This window comes from Alosa pseudoharengus, unplaced genomic scaffold, assembly GCF_046254945.1.
Source record: "Alosa pseudoharengus isolate Yale_2024_CS ecotype anadromous, Long Island Sound unplaced genomic scaffold, YU_APseudo_1.1 YU_APseudo_1.1_scf_22, whole genome shotgun sequence".
Lineage (NCBI taxonomy): Eukaryota > Metazoa > Chordata > Actinopteri > Clupeiformes > Clupeidae > Alosa > Alosa pseudoharengus.
The window spans coordinates 23,393,592-23,412,633 of NW_027468680.1; the positions used below are offsets into that span (position 1 = coordinate 23,393,592).

The 19,042-nt window shown below is 42.5% G+C and overlaps 1 protein-coding gene across 2 annotated transcripts in view; it reads left to right on the top strand.

Annotated features, from left to right (window-relative positions):
• Positions 1-4,679: 4,679 nt before the first annotated feature.
• Positions 4,680-19,042, top strand: part of ldah (lipid droplet associated hydrolase) — a 59,483-nt gene continuing 45,120 nt past the window's right edge. The window contains exons 1-3 of one of the 2 annotated variants that reach the window (XM_076299389.1): positions 4,680-4,778; positions 5,423-5,493; positions 6,603-6,741. In XM_076299389.1, coding sequence (XP_076155504.1) covers positions 6,609-6,741 — 133 coding nt within the window. In that variant the 5' untranslated portion in view covers positions 4,680-4,778; positions 5,423-5,493; positions 6,603-6,608. The remainder of the gene's footprint in view (positions 4,779-5,422; positions 5,494-6,602; positions 6,742-19,042) is intronic. The other variant, XM_076299388.1, reaches the window with a different exon arrangement.

Genomic DNA, 19,042 nt, shown 5'->3' on the forward strand with positions numbered 1-19,042 from the left:
AAGGTTCACTGCACACACAAAATATAATAATTTTCATTGTGCTGTGTGTTTTCAATATTTGCAGGCTCTTGCTTTTATCAGTTTTTTGTCTGGTTAATCGACACAGACCAGACATGTTGCACGTAAACCGTCTAAAGCAGAACTACAGGACTGCAGACTGACATTCTCCATGACAAATGTGAGATCCACCTGTCCTGTTTTCTATTTCAAATTGTGTGCAAATGTGTTTTGGTAACAAGCTAACATACATTCAAATGTCATTGCTAATGTGCAACTATCCATCAGGATTTAAGACATTCATTCCCTGAATGTCTTCTCCAGTGTCAATCTCTCCCTAAAGAAAGTCATTGTAAAACAGTCACCTTAATTTGCTTGTCATACTTTCAGTCATAAAACATTCATCCATCCATCCATTAATCCATCCATCCATTCATCCATTCATTCAATCATTATTTATTATCGAGGTTCATTGAGGGTAGTCCTCATTTTCAGTCAAGCCGAGATTACAGTAACAATTAAATAACAAAAATATAATAATTGGGGTAAAAAAGTATAGGCCTATAAATAAAACAAAATAAAATAAATAATAAAATAACCTGCATAACATTATAGAAGGAAGGGAAAAATAAACAGTCATTTGGGGGGGAAAATCAGTCATTTGATCTGGTCTGATAGGGACCAAAATTCCAAACAAGCATGTTTGAAATATTCTGGTAATTTCCCAACAATACCTTTGTAAATAAACAGATACCAATGATTGTCTCCTCTCTGTCAAATATGACCAACCATAGAGGACGCAATGATGAGTGCTATAGCCATCACCAATTGCAGTAATCTCAGGGCAGAGTGGTAGACTTTAAGTGAACTGGTAGGCTTTAAGTGAACAAGCAGTAGCATTTCTATATCACATCACCATAGAACTGACATAAAAACTGCTTCAACAACTTGTTTCCTACTTTCCATACGGAGGCTGGCTTTGTTTCTGTAGAATAAACCAATTTTTTGTCTCAGTTTTTTTTTTTACTAGGATGGCTTATATGGTAATTAAATGGAAAAAAAACATGTTTGTGTGAGATGATTAGGGTGAAAGCTCTGAAACAATTGATCAATACCAGCCTTATAAAATGTAGGAATGAGCCTGGCAATGTATATGGTGCAGATCAACTCAGCACTTGACATGCTGTTTCTTTTAGACCTACAACATACTGAAGACACATGCTGAGGACTTTATATGCGGAACACCCATAACCCAATTGTGCACTGGCTGCATCACCGAGGGGCTGAGTTTTACAAGTCTTATTGAATCAATAAATTCTACTTGGATTGCATTTTTAAATGAAGACATTCACTGTTCATGACACCTTCAAGTATTGTCTTGGAGCCCAAAAGGATGCAGGATGGTTGAATGTATAACAAAAAAATGAAGTCTGAACATGGATTAATACGTTGTGCAATTTATTTTCTTTCACATCCTGTCTGATTGTTCTGCTTTATTTATTTTGATTTATTTAGTTTTTGTGTTAATTCCTTCAACATGTGTAAATAATAAACTGTTGGCAGCCTGTCACATCTCGTTCTCCTCTTAGTTACAGGGACAAGTTCTCTCTAAAAAAAGTTGATTAATGCTCCTCATGTCTGTTGAAAGAAAACAAGAAACATCTGTGTATATGATTAATTAATGAACTTAAATCAGCGTACTCTCTGATGATTTGAGAATATTTACTCTATCGTCCAATAAATCAAAAAGGAAAAAAAAATCAGGAAATACTTAATATCAGAAACAACCATTTTATTTATTATTGTGTGAAAACCAGCAACAGACTTCCCTAAAACATACTGGGATTACTGTTATGATAGCATTTGTTTTCACAGGTGCTTAAACTAAGGTCCCTTAGCTGTTCTGTGCAACTGTCTGGCTTTCTGCGTGTTTTCATTGTACTCCATTAATTAACAAAGTGGATGTTAGGTGTCTTTAATGACATGACAAAATAGTGCTCTGGCATCATCATCATCATCATCATTTCACACTGTGGAACATTATTTTGTCAAGTTATTAGATCTGTAGAAAATGAGCCCGAACTACCTGCTGTTAAGTCAGCAGACAAAGAGCTGCTCTTTGATTATTCAACATCCTTTTTTCTGCTCTTCAAGAACAAGATAATAGAAGGGTTGCAGAAAAAAAATCATCATCATCATCATCATCATCATCATAATCATCATCCTCATCATCACTTTCTTCCTCTTCATCATGATCTGCTAGTGATAGTGCTTCTATTCATATTCAATGCCCTTTTTTCTGCAACCATTCTTTTACTGTCAGGCTCTTTTTCTGCTGACATTGCACCAAGCAATTCAGGCCCATTTTCCAAGACTGATGACATTGGCTAGAAAAGCTCATGTAATGTTTGTGTTTTTCTAATGGCAGCTTTAACGGTAGACAGTTTCCCCGTCTTCCGTCATGGGAAATGGATGGTGTCAAATGAGGCTCTCAACCAAAAATCTCCAAGTCTCCAAAATTCAGCCTTCTAACAATGTTGAAATATCCTGTACAGAAATCAAAACTATATAAACATTACCACCACAAAACCACTGGCATTTCTCACTTCTATAAAAGAAGTTGTCAGGTATAGTTACAGTAGTTACAGTTGCTATGAATAATTCATTATTAACATGAAACCGTACTTTTAAATGATTTCACTTTTGTCTTTTGGAGCAAGCCTGCCATGCATTAGGACATACTGCAAGTTTACTCATCCAAGACTACAGAGCTCATCTTCTCCAAGACAGCCTGCTTTTATTAGTTTGTCGATGATTGAAATGCATTACCAGCAAAAATATAAAAATGATCAAAAAGATAATTTTGACAAATAAAAATACAAAGGTTGTGAGCAATACAGTCTTACAGTGCATGTGTGCAAACATACAAACACACACACACACACACACACACACACACACACACACACACACACAATGGCATAACACATGCATGAATATAATCTATGGTCAATGATTTAAACCTTTGGACTGTTCTGCGTACAGTATATACTTATATATATATATATATATATATATATATATATATATATATTTGAGATCACTTTAGTATTATCAAATGAACATGAGGCACTAGAGAGAACCAAGAGGACTCTTCCAGAGGAAAAACACTTCCATTTTCCTCCAGCAGAAAAACAAAGTTTACATATTGCAGTGAATGATGTTGTATGATGTCCTCATAAAGTTTTAGTAAGACCTAAAGTGTTTCCCAGGTGAGCAATGTAATTGGTAAAGGAATTTCTCTGTCTCACATTCTGCCAGGTATGAAAAGATATCACACACACACACACACACACACACACACACACACACACACACACACACACACACACACACACACACACACACACACACACACCCACCCACACACACACACACACACACACACACACACACACACACACACACACACACACGAATGCATGAATGAATGCCCCAGAAGGAGTCTAAAAGAAACCGGACAACTAAGTCATGGCCGTTCAAAAGTCTGTAGCCAAAAACATCATACAGTGCAATTACAAACAGAGGGCTGAATGCATTTTAGGTAGATAACATCATAGAAACAGTGCTGACGGTTGCAGAAGACACAGGCATTTATAGGTAGATCTCATCATAGAACAGTGCTGATGGTTAAGACAGACCCCCACCACCACCACCACCGCTGCCGCCAACTCACACACATACACACACACACACACACACACACGCCTCCCGCAGAGAAACTGGCCATTGTTTGACCAGAGCAGAGGATACTGTTTGTTCAGAACATCTCAAGGTCAAGGACAAACTCTTGGAGATGAGTACCGCACACTAGACACATGTGTGGATTGTCTCCCTTTGGAGAAAAGCTTGCCTGCTCCTCTCACGAAGAAAGTTCTCTCCAAGTTCCAGCCACACATTTGATGTACTATGGATGTTTTACATGAGACCAGACACTCACAGAGGTGTCTAGAATAGCACAATTGGTCAGGAACATGTTTTCAAGTAACAGATATTCTGCCAAACTATTTAGAATGTAGCTCATTTTCTTATGCTATATGATTTGAGGTTCACATCCTATCTTCAGTGGCTTAACTCTCGTAGAATAACCTCAAATTTTAGATTCAGTTTAGCTTGTCAGTTTTGACATACTGTCAAGAGAGCCAGACAAAGCTCAAGGGTGTGGCTGTGGTCTGCTTCTGGTTTAATTGAACAGGACAGTTTTAAAGGACGCAAGAGACTTTTACAACATGAAGAGGGACCGATCAATGAAGGAATAGAATGAACATATTCTGCTTACTTGGAAAGGAGAAATGTTCCAGAGGGAACACAAATGGTCTCACTTTCACTTTAGAGTGACCCCAAAAGACGTCAAATCAACAACTTGGAATAGACTTCACCAGAAAGTCATGTCTCCACCCTTCTCAAGAATAAGAAATAGAAGGCTATAAGGCCTATAAATGTAAAAAAAAAAGTAACACTTTATTTACTTTGCCTAACATTTATGTAGGTATTCACATAGGTGACATGTGTCTGTCAAAGATGACCAAGAGCTGTCAGTAGCTTCCTGTCCCCAACTAAACTCCAAGACAATAGGTGGCAGTAATGAGCGTTACCAAAGCAGCTATGTATTTCCCCGAAGGATCTGATGCTGACAGCTTCTGGCCGAATCCAGCGAAAGTTCATTGACAGTTGTTGAATGTCACTTTATTTCATACATTTGGACCAATTCACATTTATAGGTAAGGACTGCAATATCCACAGATATTGTGTGGTGTTTCTTCTCGAGGAAGATTGCTTGCATTACTGGGTCTGTCTTTCTTGGCTAATAACAATAATAATAATGGCTAATAACACTGGCTAGCAAAGCAAAGAATTGATGAGGGAGGGAATGAATGATGTCCAACCTATGCGAAAGCTTTCGTAGTTTTTGAGCTTGTCAATGTTTTGTGAGACTCTTTGACAAATGCACACGAGTGTGCATGGTAAGCATAACGATAAAGTTAAAGTGCGACGTGTGAACGTCAACCATGAAATAAACTCAAGAGCATAATAGGCTAACATTACTGTGTTTATGATGTTAATAACGTCAGTATTTTACGCATTTATTTAGACTATTGTAATGTCATGTTCACAGTTCTGTTTTATACAATATGTGCATCAGTAATATTGAGTAACCCTGTCAATTGACAGTTGGCCTAGATATCTCGCTGGACTATGAGCAGGGACTGCCAGCAGTGATCTGGGGACAATGTCACCCTTATCTCTATTGCTTGCTTTAACCATGAAAGATAAATCAGAACTTCACTCGGCAGCCTTCAGGAATTTCCAAAGAAAATTGATCATTAATATGTTTGTTCAATGATAACTAACCGGCAATAAACAGTTCAGGTGTGAGGACTTCTTGGTTTAAGCTGAAGAAGAACTTGAGTAGACCTACTGTCCAGTATTTTTAAGGTAGGCTACTTAAATCTGTCTATTATATTCCTCTCATATGCTGGGTAATAATAACCAGTCTGTATTTGCAAGTCACAGCAGTTTCTTCCCTAAACATTCTCCTCTAAAACAGTAAAGATCAATTTCAGTGTTGGTTGTTCTTGTCTGAGGATGCTTTCCCCTCAGATAGTGTGGTAGTTCTTGAGGCTCCCTGGGCCGATGAGAAAGTAGGCAGGGCTATTGTGTTTTGAGCCGTGACACTGCTCATTCCCGCATGGTGGGTTCGGCCCTTGGCGACCTCCTGCAGGAGTAGACGGAGAAAGAGGTTCCACATTTTTCAAGGCTTCAAATGCCTTTCTCAGCAGGTGTGAACCATTGTGAGAGTGTATTAAAACACCATGTCCCTGTTCTTCTTGGTGTCCTGTGAAAACGTTACCCCAAGTAACACAACCCAGCAGGCAAATACTTAACAAAAGAACAAGTTTGCAGCGTTCTCTCTCTCTCTCTCTCTCTCTCTCTCTCTCTCTCTCTCTCCTCTTCTACTTCTCTCTCTTTTTTGCTTTTGTTGCAGCATCAGTCAGTTGTTTTATTTATGGGCAACCCCTGTACAAACAAATGATCTAAATGGTTTGTGAAGTAACAAACAGGCTGTCATCATGTATGGCCATCATCAGCATTAACTAGAAGTCCATTAGCCTCTAAATTTCGAATTTCATAGACATGTTGATTGACAGGGGTGATTTTATTCTTCATCTAGTTTTAATCAACTTTGTTTTTTTAAAATAATAATTAAGGCTTTTTGCAAAGTACCTTAAGGTATTCATTATTAATCACTCTTTGTCCACACTAGAGATTAATTTGTTGGCACCAGGCCAACAATCACATTAGATCTGTAAACAGATATTTGATCTGTAAATCATATTAGATCTGTAAATCATGTTAGATAAAAGCGCACTTAATGTGGCGGAGCAGGGTAAGCGTCACCGCCTGTCAATCAGTCGGCCTGGGTATGACCCTTGAAACCACCGTTGCAAGTTTGTGTAGCTTGGAAAGAAAGTATCACTTATCTTTACCTTTAGCATTATAAACGTATCACTTCAACTTACTTTTATTTGGCCTTTGTTGCTTAGCTGGAAATGGGGACTGCAGAGGAGGACATGGATAAGCCAGGTGTGGAGCACATCTACTGCTGCGGAGCTGTCACAGAGGTGCTGAAGTTTGGAGGCCTGCGTCGCGTTGGTGCCAGATTGCTCTTCCTGGTCATTCCAGGTAGGACCAAAATGATGGTGCCCATCATGACTATTATCCTAACTAAGGGCCTGTCCACACGGAGACGCTTTTTAGGTTAAACGCAGAGGTTTTGCGTCCAAACGAATCCTGTAAACGCACTGCCCGAAACTGCACTTTTTTGAAACCTGGTCCCAGAGTGGAAAAATCTGAAACCGTAGCCCGTTTGAATTCGTTTAGACAGCGAAACCGCACATCCTGCTTGCGTATCGATGATGTCATCGCCACACCTCAGCTGCCCTGGACTTGCACTTATTGCCTAACAATACTAGTTTTCATACATGACATTACATACGATTACACTCCGTAAGATAAATATCACAACTGGTGCTGCGCAGCGCCGATAGCTTATGACTTGGACTGAACACTGTTTTCCCCGGTGTTTTTTTATGCATTCTAGCTACTGTCAGTGACGCGAGAGAACTTAAGTTATTATGAAAGTGCGGTATAAGTTTAGGCTACATTAATTTGTGCGTAGTGCCAGTGTCATTCATTTATTTTACATGTCTTACAACATATATACATGCATTCACAGTCGAGTGAAATCAGATAAGCATACAACGCTTAGAACTCACGTTAAGCCGATGGTAGCACACTGAATGCAAATGCGCGATTTGATGCAGGCAAAAGTATTGACTGTTACTAATGAAGGTTTTATAGCAATATTATAAATGTGGCGACAGAATAGCCTAGAACTTGGGTAAGCCTTGCGTTTAGTTGCCTAATTGCGGTGATAGCCAAAACTAATGTGAATCACGGGACTATCCTACAACCAAAGAAAGTAAAGGTGATTAGTAGGCCTACCTGCGTTAGCCAAATAAAGGACGGGACTGCACCCTTCACAAACCGTAAAATAAAGTTTATTAGTTTTACAGTTGACTACAGTTGACAGTTCACCATCAGTCCACACAAACAATTCTGGTTTCCTTGCACTAGCCATTTCTGTCTGTTTGTAAAGCGCAAGTTTTGGTCAATTTCTGTAAAGAAACAGTGCCACCTATAGGCCTGGGGTATGAAGTAACGTGTTGAGTCGTGTTGAGATGGATCCGTTTGGACGCAAATATTCTTGATACGGTTCCAGGCAAGACGGAGGAAAAAAAGATCGGTTTGTTACGTGTGGACTAGGCCTAAAACTAGGAGGTGACATCTACACGGACAAGACTACACTAATAGGTACCAGTACTGTGCAGCACCAGTACAGTGTTGATGTGATGTCTAGGATTATCTACAACCCCGATTCCAAAAAAGTTGGGACAAGGTACAAATTGTAAATAAAAATGGAATGCAATAATTCCCTAATCTCAAAAACCTATGTTGAATTCAGAATAGAACATAGACAACATATCAAATGTTGAAAGTGAAACATTTAGAAATTTCATGCCAAATATTGGCTCATTTACAATTTCATGACAGCAACACATCTCAAAAAAGTTGGGACGGGGGCAATAAGAGCCTGGAAAAGTTGAAGGTCCAAAAAAGGAACAGCTGGAGGACCAAATTGCAACTTATTAGGTCAATTGGCAATAGGTCATTAACATGATTGGCTATAAAAAAGAGCATCTTGGAGTGGCAGCGGAGATGAGCAGAGGATCACCAATCCCCCTAATGCTGCGCTGACAAATAGTGGAGCAATATCAGAAAGGAGTTCCACAGTGCAAAATTGCAAAGAGTTTCAACATATCATCATCTACAGTGCATAATATCATCCAAAGATTCAGAGAATGTGGAAAAATCTCTGTGCGTAAGGGTCATGGCCAGAAAACCATACTGGATGCCCATGATCTTCGGGCTCTTAGACGGTACTGCCTCAAATACAGGCATGCTTCTGTATTGGAAATCACAAAATTGTTATCAGCACTCAGTTCAGAAGCCTGCATCTCTGATGGTATGGGGCTGCATTAGTGTGTGTGGCATGGGCAGCTTACACATCTGGAAAGACACCATCAATGCTGAAAGGTATATTCAGGTTCTAGAGCAACATATGCTCCCATCCAGACGACGTCTCTTTCAGGGAAGACCTTGCATTTTCCAAACCACATACTGCATCAATTACAACATCATGGGTGCGTAGAAGAAGCCTGCAGTCCAGATCTTTCACCCATAGAAAACATTTGGCGCATCATAAAACGGAAGATACAACAAAGAAGACCTAAGACAGTTGAGCAACTAGAATCCTACATTAGACAAGAATGGGACAACATTCCTATCCCTAAACTTGAGCAACTAGTCTCCTCAGTCCCCAGACGTTTACAGACTGTTGTAGAGAGAAGAGGTGATGCCACACAGTGGTAAACATGGCCTTGTCCCAACTTTTTTGAGATGTGTTGTTGCCATGAAATTTAAAATCACCTAATTTTTCCCTTTAAATTATACATTTTCTCAGTTTAAACATTTGATATGTCATCTATGTTCTATTCTGAATAAAATATGGACTTTTAAAACATCCACATCATTGCATTCCGTTTTTATTTGTACCTTGTCCCAATTGGAATTGGGGTTGTAGTATGTTTTTCTCAAGTGTAGATTTTTTTAAACCCATATGGTCAAGCTCACTGATCATCATTAAAACATTAAAACAGCATGAGATGGGAGGGGCAACCAAGGTGTTTCAGTGATGCGTTTACCCAAGGGATTTGTCTCGATTTTGCATTAACGTGAGTGTAGGTGTGTGAAGTCCATTAACCTGAGTGTAGGTGTGTGAAGTCCGGATAAATATGATCTCTGGTGGGGGCGCTGTGGCCCAACTGAATACATTACAGCATCTGTATCATATGTGCCCATGGGGACCTGGGTTAGAGTCTGACCCGGGTCATTTCCCAATCCCGCCCTGTCTCTCTCCCACTCGCTTTCTGTCACTCTCTCTACTGTCCTGTCAATTAACCCTTAAAGGAGTACCGTTACACCGGTGTGACGGGAATGTTGGGAAATTAACATTCTAAAGAATATCTGGGTTCATTGAATTCAACATAGAATTTTAGAACCTTCAATTGTTGCGGAACTTAGAATGTTCAAAAACCTACACCTTTAAGGGTTAAAGGCATAAAAGCCCCCCCAAAATATAAAAAAATATGATCTCTGGTGTTAATATTGCTCCAAGCAGCGTGATAGTTGTTTAGGTACAAGATATAATATCAAGTAGATGAAGATATCAAGCAGTTCATAGAAGAATGAATTTAGTCCAGTACTAGCTGCCAAGACATTTAGCACAGTGTTCAACTATGATTTGGATGAAAAGTAATGAGGTGCTTGGGACTGAACAATATGAAGATAAACTAAAAATCTAAGTCAAATACTTTTTTTTTTGCAGACATTCATATTATTCATCATGGTATATTGTACATTTAAAAACCTAAAGCTTCTTTAGTACTTAGAAAGTAACACCTACATCAGCAATATTGTCTGTACGATTGAGCTGCAGGCCAGTCCACCTCTAAGAGCCTCTTTCACACATGAACATGTTATGGGATGATTCTGCTAGAAAATCAAAAGTTTTCACAGCTAAGTTGTCGCAAGGCAAACTCAACCTATGTATTTATTGTGTGGTGATGGAGCACTTACAGAACTTCATCACCTCTGTTATTGACTATGTGCTGTCAAGGTCCCCGTGTCACCAGTTCAGAGGTTCAGCCTGTGGACTGGCCTGGCAGAGGCTGTGTCCAGGCAGTGAGGTCACCTTGGCAACCGCCTCTGGTACCACATAAATCTGCCAGTGGCCTTCACTTTCAGGTGCAGCATTTTCTTGTGTGCTGCACCATTTTTGGTGCCATTTTCCATAAACAAACAGAACTGGCGCAAAAGCAAATGGGACTCACGGCCTGCTGGCCACCAACCAGAGTTCTCGGGCCGCAGGTGGACGATTGCGTCGGACGGAGTGCTCGGGAAATGACCACGACGGACTGCCAAGGGGCGCCCGGGACGGGACAAACAAGGAAGTGTGAGGTCAGGGATCTACCATGAGTTCTGGCGTCAGTTCAGACGGAAGAGACTCAATGGAAATGTGGCCCGGTGTACAAGTCCACCCCCCCAACACACACACACACACACACATACACACCCCTTACCCCCAACTCTAGTTGTAGCTTCCAGCAGATCTCAAATGTAAACCAAAGTGACCTTATGGAAAGAAAGCTCTTGTTGGTTGGCGGCAGATGTTCAATGTTAGAAATACTGCGGTTATGACACAGACCTTTCAGAAATCGCCGCCAGCAAAGCGCCGAGAAATATATAAATTTTTCTGTCAAAGATCAGACAGACGTCCCAATTTTCAGGGCTTGAAGGGGGTTTGGGTTTGAACATGAGCGCACCGCTGGCTGGGCCAGTCTAACCACAGCTCCTGCAAACAGACTAAATCAACCCCACTCTGCTCCGCTCGCATCCTCCAACTTAGGCTCCGACACAAGACCCTTGCATTCCTATATTTCATTTTCCAATATCTAGGAAATTATAGAGCTCCCTCAGTGTTGTGCGTGAGTTAATGCCCTGACTGTTGTATTATAATGTAATAACAACAAACACTGTAGGGCCAGAAGCAGAGTAATGGTTGGGTTTGTGTCTGTGTGTGTGTCTGTGTCTGTCTGTGTCTGTGTCTGTGTCTGCGTCTGTATCTGTATCTGTGTCTGTGTCTCAAAGAAAGACAAAGAAAGAAATAGAGAGTAGGATTAAATCAGATTTTCAGACTGTGTGATGTGTGTGTGTGTGTGTGTGTGTGTGTGTGTGTGTGTGTGTGTGTGTGTGTGTGTGTGTGTGTGTGTGTGTGTGTGTGAAGTGTATGGGAAATGAGTTTGGAATTATAATTCACACTCTTTTAACAAATATTGCGATGCTTTCACCCATTGATGAATTCAATTATATTTTTTTAGGTTTGAATACATAAATTGACCTCATCTTCATTCTAGGAATTGCAGACTTTCAGCCACTCTTTTCATTATGTTTGGCAAGTATCAGAGCAACAACCCAAGCTCCCAAAATTCCTTGCATGAACATGCACAGATGTGATTTAATATTTGATCAATTTCATAATGATATAAGTTAGAAATGTTACCCTTTTCACCTGTACTATCTCACTTGTGAACATTAAACATAATGTTAAAAGGTGTAAGTTTAACACATAATGTTAAAAAGTTAAAAGGTGTAAGTTTTCCTCAACAGTGCAAACAGGGCTACAGAAGATTGAATTTAGGAATGCACACAGTACACATGACTACTTGTACACCAGGACTGTACAGTATGTATCTTACATGTTGGTCTCTGGCAGTGTGTGTGTGTGTGTGTGTGTGTGTGTGTGTGTGTGTGTGTGTGTGTGTGTGTGTGTGTCTGTGTGTGTGTGTGAGACAAAGTGAAAGAAATAGACACAGAGAATAGGATAAATACAGATTTTCAGACTGTGTAACGTGTGTGTGTGTGATTGTGTGTGTAGCAGAGCATGTTAAGTCATGGCTCTGTGGAGAGCATCCAGTGGCTAAGCAGCAGCAGGAGCAGCAGCAGTTAGAAAGTGTGTGTGTGTGTGTGTGTGTGTGTGTGTGTGTGTGTGTGTGTTTGTGTGTGTGTATGTGTGTGTGTGTGTATGTGTTAGTGAAAGAGCGAGACGCCGAGAGACCGAGCTGTCAACAGGCTTCACACTTTTACCCCTGCTGCTCCTGACGTGGCCTGAGCTAGCGAGCCAGCCAGCCCATGAGGTAAAGCCTTCTCAGGCACAGCTGCCACTTTGAGCTCCGCTCCTCTCCGCTCCTCTCCTCTCCGCTCCTCTCCGCTCCTCTCTCACGGATCTCCTGACCGCCGCCTCCTCCGCCCCTTCAAAGGGGCGCCCTAATGAAGACTGATGCCATGATCCGTTCCATACCCGGGTGTGGGAGACGGTTTGTCACCATGTGGAGGTGGTACTGCTGTGCTGCTAGCCATAGCAGTGGAGAGCGGCTGGGGTTTGTTTCTTGGGGAACACGTGTCTACTGCTTGTGTTGTGGTACGGTAGCCTGGTTCCTGTTGAGTTAGCTGAAGATGGCTAGGCAAGATTGTTTTAAGCGTTTTTAGAGTTTCTTCAATAGGTGCCCCTGTCATCTTTGTTCGTTTAAAACCAAATAGACATTTTGTTGGGTAGGCCTGGCCCGAGAAAAGAATTGGACGGATGGGGTTATTGGCGAGGAAATACTTTCTGGAAGAAAGTGTAAGGAAATAACCCAGTGTTTTATGCTTAAATGACTCATTTTTGTTGTGGAACATTCTGTTTGAGGCCTGTTCTTATTTCCCAGCAAAGCTGTCACAGGCTTCTGGTTAAAAACAAGTTATCTGGAAGATGTCACTTCCCTCAGAAAGGAGTGACCAAGATGCAATGAGGTGGCACACACACACACACACACACACACACACACACACACACACACACACACACTTGTTGCTGTGTCCCCTGGAAGATGTCACTTCCTTGCGAGAGGGAACTTATGTCCAAGATGCATGAGGTGGCACACACACACACACTTGTTGCTGTGTCCCCTGGAAGATGTCACTTCCTTGCGAGAGGCAACTTGTGTCCAAGATGCATGAGGTTGCACACACACACACACACACACACACATACACACACACACACAATCGTCATTGCGCCCCTTTACCCTTTAGTCTGCTCGTAAACATGCATCATGCAAGCCGGTCGTCATGACGGTGGTGTGGCCTCAGGAAGTGATGTCATGTCTTGTGATCCAGTTGTCATCAGGAGCGCTCGGACTCAAGAGGCTTTTGTCCGTCCTCGTGAGCTGTGTCACGACCCACAAACACCACTGTCCCCCAAAAATAGTTTCACCCCATTTCAACTCAACATATGATCACCCCCCAACCACACTCACATGTACACCCACACAGACACGGACTCACACACACGGACTCACACACACACACACACACACAGACACGGACTCACACACACGGACTCACACACACACACACACACACAGACACGGACTCACACACAGACACGGACTCACACACACTCATAGCTTCCCCAGCATCATCCTCTTATTCATCCGTGTTTGTGTGTTGGAGCTGTCGGCCTGTTTTTCCTCAAGAAAGCCGGCCCCTACAGATGAGCTGGCGTGCAGATGACGATCAAGAAGCGCGGCCCAGTCCTCTTGTCAGGTCACGGCACTGACCTTAAAAAGGTCACGCTGATTTGAACCTGTTCATCGGGCGCTTAATGTCACTGAGCAACAGCTTCAATGGGCCCTTTTGTGGGCCACCAAGCCCCATCACCCTCCACTCCCCCAACACACACGTACACACACACACACACACACACACTCTGGTGGTGTGTGATGGCTGTTATTGGAGACCCTGTGGCCTTTCTGTTCCCCGCCATCGGGGGCAATAATCTCTGTGTCTGCCTCCATATCCGCCTGCTTTCACAGCTGCATGCTCTTTCATGTGTGTGCTGGGTGGCGTACAGGTGTGTGTGTGTGTGTGTGTGTGTGTGTGTGTGTGTGCGCGTGTACTTCAGAGAGGAATCATCACAGTCTGTATGACGTGTGTCTGCCTGTGTGTGTGTGTTCTCTCATGTGTGAGTTTAATTGTGCTGTCATATGTCCTCGTATACTCATTGTATTCAGTAATTAATTTTAGTAACTCAGTATTTATTTACTGTATATTTAATTATGGCCTGTGCCTTTCCCCAGATGTTTCCATTTATACACAGAAATTAATCAAGTTTTTATTGTTGACGGGAAATATGATGAACCTTATTTTTCTTCAGTATGTTTAGTGTCAAGAGTCCACCCACCAGTTGGCATCCCATTGGGCTATTCCATTTCTGACCACTAGGTGGGAGTCTCCCTGTCTGAGTGATTAGCGTTCAGTAGTGGTCCATGGTATGAGAGGCCCCCCCGAGCCACAGTGTTAAAACCTGCAGTGCTAACTGGGTGACCTAATGGCCTTCAGTGATGTCCACGATTGATTGGGTTGAACTTCACCAGGGGAGCGGCTGGCGTTCACAGGAGGGGTTTTCTGTGCTGGTGGTTCCAGTAATGATCATGAGTAAAGCATCCTGCGTATGGAAATGACCAAATCGTGTGGTTGCGATACACTCAGTCATCTCACCTCATTAAGAAGTAAATGGTTGGAATGGCATGACGTGTCATGCAGAGCACTGTCAGTAATTAAGCTGCATTAGTCATCACTTTATGTTCTCCTCTCGCATCCGCTCTGTGCAGTTTAATGATAAAATGCTTCTGTTTGTTTCAGACAAATGGGAAACAGAGTGTGGTGAATGTTTTGGGTTTTATTTGTGAACAGACAGCCTTCATGTGGTCACCAATAGCCAGATACAAGGAAGGCTACCTTTCTACTTATTCTGTATTCTTTCTCTCTGGAAAAAAACCTGTCAAGTCCCCCCTTTCTCTTTCTCTCTCTCTCTCTATCACTCTTTTTCTGTCTCTCTGTCTCTTTCTCTCCCTCTCTCTCTATCTCTCTGTCTGTCTCTATATATCGCTCTCTCTTTCTGTCTATCTGTCTCTCTTTCTATCTCTCCTCTCTCTCTCTCTCTCTCTCTCTCTCTCCTTCCTCTCTTGCTCTCCCCAGCTGGTTCTGTTTTATGAGAACCTGTTGCTAGCTCCACCAGTCTCTCCCTGGCCCGACAGCTGCCTTCAATAGCCCTTAGTATCACATTGTTTGATAACTTTTAACAGTCTTACAAAGGACCCTTATGTTCCTCTCCCCTCCTTCTCCGCAAAGTAGGCTAACATTAAAGTCTTTCTGCCACACTGGAGGTGGAGGTCATTCAATTAGTCGGCCCTGTCTTCCAGAGGTAAATGTGTAAACAATTGGACCTCCACCTGTTAATTGCTCTTGAAGTTCCCTTGTATGTTTCCCACAGAAGGGGATCCCTGCCGCATCGTTCACAATGAATATGCAAATCTGCATTCTGCAGATTGAAGTTCGATAAATTAGATTAGCTGTTATTAATTAAACGGTGCACAATTAAAACAGTTAAACATGATGGTTTGCGAGTGATAAACGATCACAAAACAGAGCGCTTTAGGTCATCCCTCTCACATTTGAGGAGTTGGGGCTGGACGAGGTGGACTTGAGTGCGGAATGTCAGAGCAGGTTATTGTCTCAGACTCCTCATGCATTGCTGAGATTTCGGGGGGAATGTTTGGTGGAATGTTACCTGGAGGTGATATTTGATTGCCGTCCGCTCGATCTCGATCTCAGAGCTACCGTGACCAGGCACTCTCGCTCCAGCTGCTCTCTGGACAGCGAAGTGGACAGGGGACACAGGTCAGAGATAGAGAGGGTTAAAAGACAGTAGACAGTGTCATGTGTAATGGACCACATTCACCTAGTTTTACATACCATGTTTTTTTTTAGTACACTCTCTACAAAAAAAGTCACAGTCTAAGGGAATTTAGCACCGAATGTGGCCTTCATAATGGCATTGTGAGTGCTCCTAGGAAAACAGACATTCTTTGCCTGGCTTTCACCCACAAAGGTGCCAGATGTTATTTAAGGGTCTAGACCTTTTTTTTCAAAATAACTGAAGAACATGTTTAATTCTTTAACCCTTATGAAGAATGCTAAGATTTTAGATTTTCAGTCATGTCTAGTTGATGAAAACTGAGCAGAAATAAAGACCTGTGTAGCTCTTGTATGTCGACCTACTCTGTTCCTTTCTGTGCTCAGCTTGTGCACTTTGACCCTATGATGTTCTCATCAGATAACTGGGAGAAAAATCTTGGTTCAGACACCAGGCCTGGACACCTGTTTGTGAGTCAGTGTGTATATGTGGCAGAGGCAACAGGTGTGGAAAATAACGAGATTTCCCCCTCCGTTATCTCGGCTGCACTCCCCTGCATGCTCTCCTCCTTTTCCGACAGCAGGTTCATCTACTGTCAGCCATTATTTATTGACTTTGGCACCAAAATAATCTGATGTAGTTTGTTTAGTCTGTTGGTGAACTCTGAAGAATCCACTGAAAGCCTGTGTGTATGTATGTGAGAGAGAGAGAGAGAGAGAGAGAGAGAGAGAGAGAAAGGAGCAGAGAGAAATGGAGATGTTGATGGATATTTGTTTATTGGTTGCATTTTTGTACTTTTTATTTTGTATTTGTGTATTTGTATAGCCATTTGGCCTATTTGTGCATATATTGTGTCAGTTTGTGTGTGTGTGTATATGCACATTTTAGCTTTGTGTGTGTGTGTGTGTGTGTGTGTGTGTGTTTGTGTGTGTGTGCGCACATGTGTGTATGTGCTTGTGTGTGTGTGTGTGTGTGTGTGTGTGTGTGTGTGTGTGTGTGTGTGTGTGCGCACATGTGTGTATGTGCTTGTGTGTGTGTGTGTGTGTGTGTGTGTGTGTGTGTGTGTGTGTGTGTGTGTGTGTGTGTGCTTGTGCTTGTGTGTGTGTGTGTGTGTGTGTGTGTGTGTGTGTGTATGTGTGTGTGTGCTTGTGCTTGTGTGTGTGTGTGTGTGTGTGTGTGTGTGTGTGTGTGTGTGTGTGTGTGTGTGTGTGTGTGTGTGTGTGTTCTTGTCTGCTTGTCTGTGTGCTTGTGTGTGTGTGTGTGTGGGTGTGTGTCTACGTGTGCGCACATGTGTGTATGTGCGTGTGTGTGTGTGTGTGTGTGTGTGTGTGTGTTTGTGTGTGTGTGCGCACATGTGTGTATGTGCTTGTGTGTGTGTGTGTGTGTGTGTGTGTGCTTGTGCTTGTGTGTGTGTGTGTGTGTGTGTTCTTGTCTGCTTGTCTGTGTGCTTGTGTGTGTGTGTGTGTGGGTGTGTGTCTACGTGTGTATGTGCGTGCGCGCGCATGTGTGTGTGTTTAGTGCTACGGGGCCTGCACCTGCAGGGCTACGTCAGTGCAGCGGTACTCCAAGCAGCCGCGGGGTCACTGTTGCCGGGCAGGGCATCTGCTTAACGTTCCGCTGAACAGGCCCAAATTTATGAAGCCGGGGAAGACTGGAAGAGAGAGAGAGAGAAAGTGTGAGAGAGAGAGAGTGTGTGTGTGTGAGAGAGAGTGTGTGTGAGAGAGAGAGATAGACAGGCTTCCATCGATCCATGATGTATCTTTTTGGTCTGTTGTTTTGGCCTTTGTGATTTAGATATTTTGTTTTTTGTGACAGGGCACCGTGCCGGAGTTTAGCCATTGGCCCGGCCATTTAACATTTACATAATTACCACAGCTTCAGAAATGTCTTTGATAACCTCTGTGTGTGTTGTTCATGTGACACACAGTTCTTAACTTATCTTTGAAACACCTAGTCCCAAAGGAAGAGTTGAAACGATGAAGCGCTGGCTAATCATTAAAGTAAATCTACGCAAAAGTCGCAATCATAATTTGACGCCCATAAAATAAATATTAAATAATAAAAATATTAGTAAATATTAACATTGACCCTATTGTCTGCCAAAACTGCTCGTCTAACTCTCTCTGTGTTTCTAAACTTGGCTTAGCATTAGCAGACAGCTAGCCTAACACATGCATTACACACAAACAGAGGGGAGAGGAGAGAGAACTACATGGAGCAGTAGAACATCTTGGGTCATTTGCTGATTCATCTGCTGCTCTGTGAGTTCCGGGGATGGGTTGGTTGAGAATAAGTAGCTGAAATGGGTACAAAAATGTGCAGGTTCAGAAAATGATAGAGATTGATGTATCATTCTTCTTCATCTCCCACTCTCTCCATCTCTTTCTCTTTCCTTCTCTCACTCTCTCCATCTTCTCTCTCTCTTTGCCCTTCACTCCATCTCTCTCTCTCTCACTCTCTCTCTCCCTCCGCATGGCGCGCATATCTGGGGCCATCTGGGAGACATTTGGGGGAAAAGCTCGGCCTGAATGAAAACATCCAAATGCATTTAATCTATTTAAGGGGCTGGACAGGGCTGCTGTTGGCCTTGCGGCTGGCCCCAGCTCTCTCCTCTCCTCCTTCCCTCTTCTCTCTCCACTTCCCTCTCTCGTCCTCTGTTCACTCTTTTCTCCTCTTCCTCTCTCTCCTGTGTCTACTTCCCTCTCTCCTACGTCTCCTTCCCTCTCTCTTACGTCTCCTTCTCTTCTTTCCTCCCTTGCTTTTCTCTCCCCTCTCCTATTTTCCTTTCCCTTTTTTCTCTTCTCTTCTCCTCTTCTCTACTTTCCACTCTGTTCCTCTCATCATCTCCACTCTTCTCCTCACATATGTTCTCTTCTCCTCTCCTCTTCCTCTCTGCCCTCTCTCAAACCTCATCCTCCCACCCCCACACCCCCCCCCCCAACTCCATTTACTCCCTCTTGTCTCATGTCATCATTGATCTACTCTTTTATCCTGTTCTGTCTCTTT